Raw genomic sequence first — 11424 nt, 5'->3', positions numbered from 1 at the left:
AAGGTTTCTGTTTTGTATTTTGAAAGAGCTCAGTTATGCTGGATCACTGAACACTTCACTGCGGAACAGCCCAACATGTAACAGAGTATCCTGGTTGGCACTTACATTTACAAAGCTGCTTGAATAATGACCTAATTCCCACGTGCAGCATGCTGCTATTTAGGCTGCTAATAATCAACAGTTTGCACACAAGAATAGCACTTTGTAGTATATTAAAAATCCCCAACATGTTTAAATGCTCTAAAGGAAGGAACCAGTAGTGTTAAATAGGATGATGAGCAAAGTAATTTTTCAGATTTGTATCACATACATAAGAACAAACACTTTTAAAAACTCTTTGAAACCCTTGAAAAGTGCCTATTCTGCAACCTCTATGATTAGAGAGGATGTCTGTATTGTTTTCTGTGGAAACCCTGAAAATACTGACACAGCAGAACAGGAAAAAACTGACACACACCTGAAGGAAGCCTCCAGGCAATGCAAATTAAAATGTTTCCCTTTATCATACAACAAAACATGTCCAAATTTATCTGCTAAGCCAATATGGCAAAGGAACATCTGGTAACATTTACTTTTACTACTAAAAAAAGCACTCAGAAGGGACAAATTAATTAAAATCATGATACTCCCTCTAACAAGACTCCTCCTGCTTTGGACAGGCCTTAGTGTTACTGTGCTCCTGATGCTTCATCCTCAGTTGTCAATGACTGTCACAAGAGTGGTGATAACACTAACAGGTTTCATGCTATGCAGGACTGAAATATCAGACACGTGAAGAACTTTAAAATGTCATGAGCATATCACGCTCTTGTACACTAGTGTAGAACGGCCTCCCGAAGATAAAGGAATGCAGACCTGGTTTAATTTTCTCAGCCAAAGCCATTATTATGTTAAGATCGCCCTCTGCTGTTAAGTCAAGATCTACCTTTAAGCTACGAAGAGACTTCAAAGGTTTTTTTCCTTTTTGCCTGCAAGAAAATAAAAATGTGAGTTATAAAAAAGGACAGAGGAAGTTTCTCAAAACCTGCTTTCTATTATCTGTTCACTTACGTGTCATCCTCTATGTATTTTATTAAAGTTAAGGCTTTTCTGTGAAGGACTAGCAGAAATTGTGCAAGGAAAGTACTCCTTAGAGACAAGCCAGGCTTCAGGTGAAAGATCTGTTAAAAATTATATCAGAAAATTAGGCAGACATGTAAATTCAAGAATCATCTTAAGAATGTGGAAAATAAAGAAACATTGTATACACACAACATATCCTTAGTTATAGCAAAGCAGCAACAATAAAAGCAGGTTTGTAGATGTAGCCAACATGCTTTCTTATTTTTCTATTTCCTCAGATGCAATAAATTTTACAATTCTGTTTGAATAAAATATTATTTTTCTTTTAAATGAATATTATCTGAAGTTACTCCCAGTCAGGTAGCTTTCTCAAAACTGTAACTGTTAACACTGTTGCACAGCAATTGAAACTGTACACTGTGTTTCATACTTAAGCAGGAGATGCAGTATTACACTAGTGTTTTTCTTCCCACTTAGACAGAGAAGAATCATAGCAGTAGCAAGAAAGAGAGCTACCATACCAACAAATGATCTATTCATGTTAAATTAACTGTTACTGGGGCTCAAAGTACTGAACTTTAGCTCTTGTTGTTTCTGAAAAAGCACTGATTACCTGATCCAGGAAAGCTTTTACTAGAGTATCCCGATGCAGGATATCTTGAAACACATTTCTATAGAAAAGAAAGCAAACAGATAGACAAGGTAATGCCATTAAGGGACACAAACCTTCCAGCAACTGAGCACAGCAATAGCATTACTGCTTACAATCTAGTTGAAATTGTAAGTTAAAATTTTAGTGAATTATAATTCTGTTATTTTAAATACAAGTATTTTTAATGCAGAATTTTAAAGAAAAACTTTGAGATGAAATGAACTAATCTCAGGAAAGCCATTGGGCTCTGTCAAATACACTTAGCTGTCACAGGCTTAACATAATATGGTCAGAATTATCACTGAAAATGAATTTCAACAACATTTAACGCAACAAACCTACTGAAGGACCTGGTAAATTCTTCCAAAACAAATATAACTACTAGAGCTGAAGGAGTTTCTTAAAAGCAAAAGAACTTCATGCACTTTATTAGCCAATTGCCTTTGTACCCCTTTACTCTCTTGTCCCAAATTAAGTAACTGTGAGATATGAGTGGAGTACATACAAATCAGGTGTGAAACTCTCATCTGTGTGGATAATATGATCTTGAGACATTTCTTCATCTGAATTAGCTCTCCAAAATGCCGTCAGCTCAGATCTCATGTATCGTCGTTGGTTATAGATGTGTTCATGACAAGGGGGCATCTGCTTCACTGTATTGACATCTACATCTATATGTGTAGTAGGATATGGGGCATACATTACTTGACGGAAGGGCAACACAAAGCTCCCTGTTGCATCCTGTTTTAGGGGGGGAAAAAGTTATTCTAGTTAAAAATGCAAAGCTGTACTGGAATAAAACAATATTAAAGAGAGAACTGGTGGCTATAGCCTAGTAGTAAGTCCTTAATACCAGATGAGTCCCTTAACATAACAGTGAAAACAGGAATTGAGTTGACCTGTGTATTACCGTATTGCATCACCTGGTTTGTGTGCCCATTAGCATTACAGTATTATATTGATCTGATAAGTTCAGACTGCTCACTAGAGCAAGAAGCATCATTTTTCTACTCATCTTCAGCCATTGCTACAGCCCATTTAAAATACTTGGAAGCTGCAGGACTGATGGTCTGTTCTTTGGTTTTGGTACAACACAAAAACTACATGCCTTTTGGGATTCTAGCCTCAAGCAGACAGGAAGAGTACAATTATTGTGCTTCAAAGTACACGAGCAATTCTGAATAATCCTTGAGAAACATATGTCAAAGAACAGACTGGCTTAAAAACTATTTTAATATGCAAAGAGTTAAAAGGAAAGCCATAGCACCAGAAAGGAGTCAAGGGAAGATGGCATATTTCTTTGAGCACGAATGTGCGTATGCATGTGGAAATCATAAGCACAAACATGCATTGAAGAATCTTCTTGAACTACAGAAGAACAGAACTTTCCTAAGCATACTTACTTTGAGTAAGCCTTGAACAAAAAGTCCTGACTCGTACTTGAAAGAAGACTCATTTCTACAGAGTCTGGAACACTTCCGCTCAGATGGTGTAAGAAACAGACACAATGTTCTCACAATCTGCATTAATAAGAACAGTTTTGAAAAACATGAAAATATAAGGAATAAATGCAATTTCTGACAAGACTGTATTAGGCATTTCAAATAATGAATAAAAAAGTTAACCAGGCTTATTAGAAAAACCAAAACTTTATCAAGTCCACAGAACAATGAATGACATGCTCACATTATTAAGATGTAAGCCATACTATCCCAACTTCTTGGCAAATGACAAAAACATCCAACACTTTTTGGCAAAGTCTGGTTTTTATCCATTTATGTAGAACAAAGCACTTTTGCCTTCTTTTACCTCTTTCTACTACATAAACATGAGTTACTGTGATTGCTTTCCTAGCCTTTTAAGCCTCTTATTTTATTCATTCCATATTGAAATAGCCATTATTGCCTCAAATCAGGCAGAGTCAATTTCCTAAATAAGTATCCATGCTTACTTCCTTGGTAATTGCCTTAAACTCTCAATTAAAAGCAACAGAGGTACTTCATTATCCAACTTCAAACTTCTGTGCTGAAACAGCTACCAGTAATCACTCCAAACACGTGTTCCATTCTACTAATCTTTCAGTAACCCATGGTGTATATCTGTCTCTGCGTGTCTTTGAAAAGGCTCTACCCTTGCATAATGTGTTTATGCAGTACCTAAAGCAATGACAACACACTTTCTGACTGATGCTTTTTGCCACAAGATGCCACAGGTGGTGTTTTTTTTACTCCAAGGCAGGCCATTAAGAATGGCACTCCAAGGGTGCCATTAAGAAAGCAATTACTTCAGAACAGTTGTACCGCAACATGAGGAGGTTGCTGCTGATAAGAACATGTGTAGAATTGATTTATGAAATTTACCCCGGATGTATCTTTAAACTAACATTGTTTTACACTGTATTCTCCTATAGTGCCTTAGCAATACATTATTTTACATATTCATAACCATTTAGACCTTAATCCTCTTTATTAATAATTTCATGTTCCATAAGTTCTTTATAAACACTTAAGCATTTAACATTTCTTATATTATATATCATATATGTGTGTATATGGTAACATTCCTCTTAAATATATATCATTTCCAGTAACTTAACTGTGTGTAAATCTTACTTCTGTGGAACAATACATATTAACTGTGGTTAGCTGATTTCAGCTAAGATCTGAGAGTTTTCTTTTCTCTGGTCTCCTTGTTGCTTGGGAGTATCAGCATTTACAGTTAACATGATCAGAGGTGCTTTACCATTGCTGCTAATACACATGAAACAATGCATTCTCCCTCCTCCCCGATTTTTGTAAAATACAATAAACTCTTTATTTCAAAAGACAGGTTTACTAAAGATGCCTTCAGCTTTTTTAAAATCTGTTATATTTCATTATGGCAAGGAGCCCTACATACTATAAAACATATCATATATATAGTCTACAATTAATAGACAATATATTCAGCAGGCCCACTCTTACTAATTTCTATTTCACATTGAAGAAATACACACAGGTTCCATGAAACAGAAGGAGCTCATGATGCAGAAGTACATTTACTGTCAGGGTAAGAGAAATTATGGAGATACTAATTGTCTAAGAGTATACAGACAGTACCCACTGACAAAGCTGAAATGAGCAAGCCAGTTCAGGTCTCCTTGTGTATTTCAGCTAACAAACCTAATTTTAAAAGCTCAGACTCATTTACAACTCATTTATATACAGTATGAATTAAGCATATTAATTTTCTTATTATTATCAGAATTATTATCAGAATACAGCCAATAAGGCAATTTTCAGGGAGAATTATCATCTGCTAGACCAGTCAGCTGAAGATAGCCAGTCAAAAATATTCCTTTCTTCTTCAACCTCAAGTATATTTATAGATAAACTTTGTTCCAAGTAACACACTAACACTCCTAATAATCAGCATATAAGTTTGGTTTATTAGAAAGTATGTTACCTTATTAACTTTTTCTGCACTGCTTCCTACGACTACAGAACAACCACAGGTCTGCAGGTGTGAACTAATTGCACTGCAAGTAAAAACAAACATAGGTTAATATATTTAATCACACTCCTCCAATACAACAATTATGATCTTCACAAGAAGAATAAAGTGCTCCGAGTATAAATACAGCCTACAGACCCCTGACGACAGGACTTTACACAGCTATGTAGGTTACTGCTGAAATCCAAGAGTTAAAGTTTCTACATTTTCATTTTCTTTAATAAAAATACTGTCACTCAGAACCTCCCAACACCAGTTAGGGGACCAACAAAGATCAGCTACTGCTACTATCTAAGTGTATTACAGAATCTGTACAAAGTAATTCATCTAAAGTAACAGAAGACATATTGATAGTGAATTATCTGAAAGCATTTGATGGAAGATCTAGTCTACAATTACCCTCATTTTCTGAAACTATAGATCAGAAGTTAGTTTTGGTAGACGTGGCAGGTAAGCTGTTCTCTTCTTGGTAACTACATGGGCAAGAGCACGTCACAAACTTGAGTCCCTCAGAATACATACAGGCATGCTGGAAGTTGAGTGATCTTGTCTTGTGAGTTTTCAGCAGCACAGATCTGATTTAGTTTGCCTTAAGTTTGGACTAACCTTGACAACTCTTAACTTGTACTAAAGAAACTTTGTTGAGGTTTCTTATCATCCCTTTCCCCCTGCATCTTCTCAAACCCACACCCAGCCAACAGTTTCAAAAAGCCTAGATAACATAGCAACTTGAGATACTATTGAAATTTTTTCTCCAACATCTGTGAATATACAGAAGTACATTTATGCTATCTTACTGTACAATGCACTGTTTGTAATTAAACTGGTTGTAATAAATACCACTAATTAATAAGGACTATGATAGAAATACTCAGACTATGAAATCCTACAGGTGGACTCTGTAGTAAACCTGCTACTATTTATCGAGTACATTCCAAGAGTTAAATTTAAGGCCACCTGAATACTTATGAATGCATCCTTTGGCACTAAAACAGACCTTCGGTTTCATTTAGAAGTTACTAAAACAGCACAATTGCTTGTTTTAGAGGCTGGTAATGTTGATATGACAGTTTATTTAGTTTAATCGTATTTTTATTTAATGATGATTATAAATCCATACAGCACTATATTTAAGACTTGAAATCTGAACCTAGATTTGCTGGTAAGCTTTACAGATAAGCTAAAAAGCAAACATTTGGACCCTTCACATGAATGGTCAAGTTAGCCTTTTCAGAACAAAACTTCCAGGGAGAAGAAATAGCAAGAAGAGATAATTGACACACTACAGCCTACTACCTGCTCAGTAAATCTCCATCTGGGATAAGACTAGCTAATCACTGTAGAATCAATGGGTCTAGTTGTTTGCAAAAATCCATTCCATAAAATTAACTTCATTAGTTTCCAAATTGTCTATGGAACTAAATACCACATTATTGTGAAGACTTAGTTAATTTGACTCAAGAATTTCATAGCATCATAGAATTTAGGGGGTGGAATGGACCTTACAGATCATCTAGTCCCAAGCCCCTGCCATGGACAGGATCACCTCCTCACTACATCAGGTTGCTCAACGCCTCATCCAGTCCGGCTTTAAACACTGCCAGAGTTGGGGCAGCCACCACATCCCTGGGCAATCTGTTCCAATGTCTCACCACCCTTAGAGTAAAAAACTTTTTTCTCACAGTACTCTAGTACTGAAAGCATATATGTGATGCTGTGTAAACAGATGGCACTAAGCACTACATAAATGAATGCAGTTGCACATGAAATGTTATGAAATGCTACAGAACATCAATTGAAACCTATTAAAGATGCTTTCCCACAAGAAGAGACCAAGTTACTCCCAAGTTCAACTACTTCCATTTAAACATTAAAAATGGGGAAAAGGGAGAAATATACATTTCAATAATAAACATTCTAAATGTCATACCATTTATGACTCTTATTTATAGTTTCTGCAGTGAACACAACCCAGGATCTTTGCTATTTCATAAAAAATGTAAGACTTCAACTTATATTCTCATAAAATGAAATAGCAGTATCAAAGAAAAATTATATTTGATAGGAGTCCTATTATTAAATGAATAATTATGTGACAACACAATCTATAGCAATGCAGCTATTAGACCAGAACCATTCTTCTAAAAAAACAGAAGATTTTATAACATTTTATAGACAAAAATCTCAAAAGGCCAAATACATGTCATTGTACCTCTCCTATGAAGAAAACTACTACAATACATGTTCACATGCACACACAGATGTACACAAACGTTTAAACCATTTTACTACAGCATAAATCAAAACTGAATTTCATACTTGAGGAGAAAGCCTTCATGACAACTATCCCCAATGTCATCATCATTTAGCACTGTGTCACTTATCTGAAATGCAAGTAAATATAAATGAAAGTTAGACAAGGATCTGAAACACTTTCCAATTAATTGATTTTCTCTTCTAATTATAGGTAGGAACTGTTTGGGAACTATTTAAGCTAAGCTGTAAGACTTCCCCAAAAAGCACAATCTTAAAAGAGCCCTCTGATTTCAGACAAAGCATTTTGAAATCAGAAAGTCACTTGTATTAAATGTTCTTCACCAGTCACAAGTCACGTTCCTCCTAGTTGGTTTTTTCCCTATAACCTTGTTCAGAATACTTTAAATTAGTGTATGCAAGATCACACTTACTTCTTCCATGAAAACACTAAAACACACTGAAACAGGTATCAACATCAAACCCATCTATCTCCCCATTTGTTTTGTTTTGCTTCAAACAGCCTTTCCAGTCTTAAAATGGTATCACTCTATGCAGTAAATTTTGCTAAGTGCTGACCATAAAAAACACTGCCATTCCTACACCACTTAGGAGAACTTGATGTGAAACAGAAGTGTAAAAGAATTTAAGACAACAGGGGTATTTTCTCTGGCAAAATGAGTACCAAACCAGAGGGCCAACCAAAGCATCTTTTTTAACTCAGAATGCAAAGAAAACAAGACTTACATCTATTTCTTCTGGAACACTGTGAGATTTCATAGATGAAAGGAGTTCCATTACAGGAATGACTTCTCCTGTCAGCATTGGAATGATGCTCTGGCCCTGCACAATAAAAAAAAATGCTTAAAAGCACACTGGGCAGTATTAGAAGTGATGACTAAAGTGAACTTGCAACATAACATGCAAAACATCCTCAACTTCCTATTGTTTGGAAGGGTGGCATGAGCAGAAATTGATGCATAGGCTTCTTGGGCTTTGCTCATCAATAATTATCAACTTGAAACATATACTTGGCTTCTCAACATCATGTCTAAAATCTATTTCCAGGGTCCTATGTTAATTTTCACAATCAGTTGTGATTGACCTAGAAAAGAAGTATTTGGAGTGAGGTAATTCGATCATACCATATCATGTGCAATCACTGTTAAGAATTTTATATCTAAATCTGATGTTTTAACAACGTCAGGCATATTAGTTACTAACATACAAAAATACTTCTCTGACTTACCTATCACATGAAACTGCAACCACAATTTCACACTTACAGATTCAGAAATCAAATTCTTTTCACAGTCTTATCCATTAGGTCTCCAATCACATTCCAACATATCTGACTGTTTGTAACTCAAGAAGGTGACCTAATCTAGTGAAAAATCAACCTTGGAGGCCAGCATGAATCTTTGGAAGATACTACCTTTACAGAGCTGCAAGTTAAGTAAATGACTTTGGTTTTCTGAAAGGTAATATTCTTCAGAGATTTCCACTTCACCCATAAAGTGATGAAATATATTTTCCTTCAACTTGATCACAGCTCCCATCATCCTGTGTTCAGAAACTTGGCCTCCTATGCATGACACGTCATCAACCAGTCCAAAGTATCTTCCTGGATCCCAAAAATAAGAAGCAGCACCAACTTCTAAAGTCACCAGATGAAGTCAAATAGTTTTGCGATGGCGTGCCATATCCATCAACCAGATGGTCCTTACCTGATCCTCCATTCTTTCTGTGCCTTCCAAGACAATCTTCTGGAAATGTTCTTGCCTCTCCTGAGCAAGAGAAGCAGTTAATTACAAATGCTCTGGTATTTCTTTATGTATGTATGCACACAACAGTCAAATGGTACAGTTTCTTCCCTGTGGAGTGACGCTTCTCAGATTCAAATTTTAATGTTCTTTTTTCTTTTACAGAGTTGACTTTAGTGGGAAGTGATGTCATGCTAAACAGATCAATGTTCCCTGCTCTGACTCCACCAAACCTCTCCCATGCTTGTGGAGGAGGAGCAGGAAAGGGAGGGTGTGATGACAGTGGCAACACATTAAGTTTCTTCATTACAGATCAAGAAAATGCCAAATGATCAGAAGAATCAAGGTTAAGTGGAATGGTGAAGAATTCCACTTTATGTATGAATTTTTATTTTGAAATGGATAAAGTACAGACAGATGGTTCCTGACGCAGCAAGAAAAAAAAAAGATCTTCAGAATGAGAAAAATTATTTAACTGGGGAGGGTAGGAAAAAAAGGACCTTTTTTTTCCCCATCTCTTGAGACACTGACAAGTCTTCAAAACATTGTTTTATAACCAAGTACAGGAAGACATGAAACCTCAAAATACACAAAACACAATGTACAAGAGACAGAACAAAGCTCTGAAAACAGAAGCAGCAGCAGCTGAGTAGAAAAGTGCATTTAAAATGAACTTACAAGGGAATTAAATTATTATTCACAGAGAGAATTTGGCATTAATCACTGCAACAATCAATACAATACATAAAAAATGGCAGATGCTGAGAGAACTAATAATATCTTTTGCTAGATCCTGACAGGGTATTGCACTTTTATTGGTTACTCATTAGTTTTCTGTGACTGATCTACTCAAAGTTAATCAATTCAATCGGGAAATGAGTTTACAAGAGATTTTTGAGCAGATGAATAGGGAATAAGTTAGAGTAACTTGTAATAAAACTTTTCTAACTGCCTAAAAGACACACTGAAAAACAATACTGGAACAAGGCAGATTCCTTTGGGGCACCTTTACCCTTCAGTTCAGCATCAGCGAGGCAAGACATCCTTGCAAACTATTTTAAAAGGCAGTCTGCATGACGATAAGGCTGAACAAATGGTGTCACTTCTTTAATTGAAATATAACTGCTCAAAATTATTAGACAAACTCGTATAACGTAAACTGAAGTAGGTGAAAGGGTATACTAATCCCATATAGATGACTTGCTTGGATTTGCTTGTCTTTCTTTGCCAGTCAACACTGCTCCTAATCCTCGAGTTCAGAAGGTTTCTTCTCAAGTCTAGCTTGAACTCCTATCCATCTCTACACAGAACTAATGAGAGCTGACCAACACAATTATTAAAGCTTCCAGAACAGACATACAGCTCCTCTCAGATAGGACTTTGGCATTTTTTGTTCTGCTGTATGCAATCATAGTTGCTGAACTGCCTCAAAAAGCAAATTACAGAATGAACTTGTTTTAGTTCAGTAGTATTATACAACTCATGAGTAAATTTTAATCTACATTTTCAAAGCAGTTTTCTCTCTTCTAGGTAAGGCTGCAGAACTGAAGATACATGCAGGGATCTTTGATCTTCCTCAAGAAAAATAAAAGAAAATAAATGCCTATTTCAGAATGTATCACTGTCTCAGCTAACCCAGATGACCTATCTGCTTCAAGAACATCTGAAAAAAAATTAAGAATTTAATGACTAATGTCTGAGAAAACCAGCAGGAAACATTTTTTGTCATTCTCGATGCCACTTGAAGGCTATTTCTACTGTGGAAACACAGTGTTATGGATCAATGTTTAGAAACTGAGAATACTTTCCATAGCTAAGAATGACTGAGAATTCTCAGTAGAGAGAACACTAAATGACAGAAGCCATATAATCTGGTTTACTAACACGATACAGCGTTCACTTAAGTCAAAAGCACTAACAACCAGCGGGGTTTTAGAAGACTAGATTAGGAATGAAAACTTGTGTGTCTACTACATTGAAAATGAATTTGATGTGCTATCCTTCCTCTGAAGAGTAAACCCTAGACAGTATCATCAAGCAATACAGCAGAAAGGGAACACCACCACAAAAACAAACATCCTGTAATTTTATTAAGTTCATGTAAGAGCACTCAAAAAGGAAGGTTAAACTGTGTTGGCTACAGGTCTCAAAACAGAAGAGGTAAAAAAACTTTACAAAATGTGCATCACCATACACATTACA

At 35.9% G+C, this 11424-nt stretch overlaps 1 protein-coding gene across 1 annotated transcript in view; it reads right to left on the bottom strand.

The window, feature by feature from the left end:
- Window positions 1–781: 781 nt before the first annotated feature.
- The window catches only part of LOC103805579 (chromosome unknown open reading frame, human C9orf72), an 11896-nt gene continuing 1253 nt past the window's right edge, over window positions 782–11424 (bottom strand). The window contains exons 2-10 of the mRNA XM_009078234.1: window positions 9187–9246; window positions 8207–8302; window positions 7526–7590; window positions 5159–5231; window positions 3118–3234; window positions 2220–2455; window positions 1676–1733; window positions 1051–1160; window positions 782–968 (exon numbers count right to left, since the gene is read on the bottom strand). Of these exons, the coding sequence (XP_009076482.1) occupies window positions 782–968; window positions 1051–1160; window positions 1676–1733; window positions 2220–2455; window positions 3118–3234; window positions 5159–5231; window positions 7526–7590; window positions 8207–8302; window positions 9187–9246 (1002 nt within the window). The remainder of the gene's footprint in view (window positions 969–1050; window positions 1161–1675; window positions 1734–2219; window positions 2456–3117; window positions 3235–5158; window positions 5232–7525; window positions 7591–8206; window positions 8303–9186; window positions 9247–11424) is intronic.

This window comes from Acanthisitta chloris, unplaced genomic scaffold (genome assembly GCF_000695815.1).
Source record: "Acanthisitta chloris isolate BGI_N310 unplaced genomic scaffold, ASM69581v1 scaffold1547, whole genome shotgun sequence".
Taxonomy (NCBI): Eukaryota; Metazoa; Chordata; class Aves; order Passeriformes; family Acanthisittidae; genus Acanthisitta; species Acanthisitta chloris.
The sequence above is the reverse complement of the archived record's forward strand: the minus strand, read 5'-3'. Positions and strand labels throughout refer to the sequence as shown.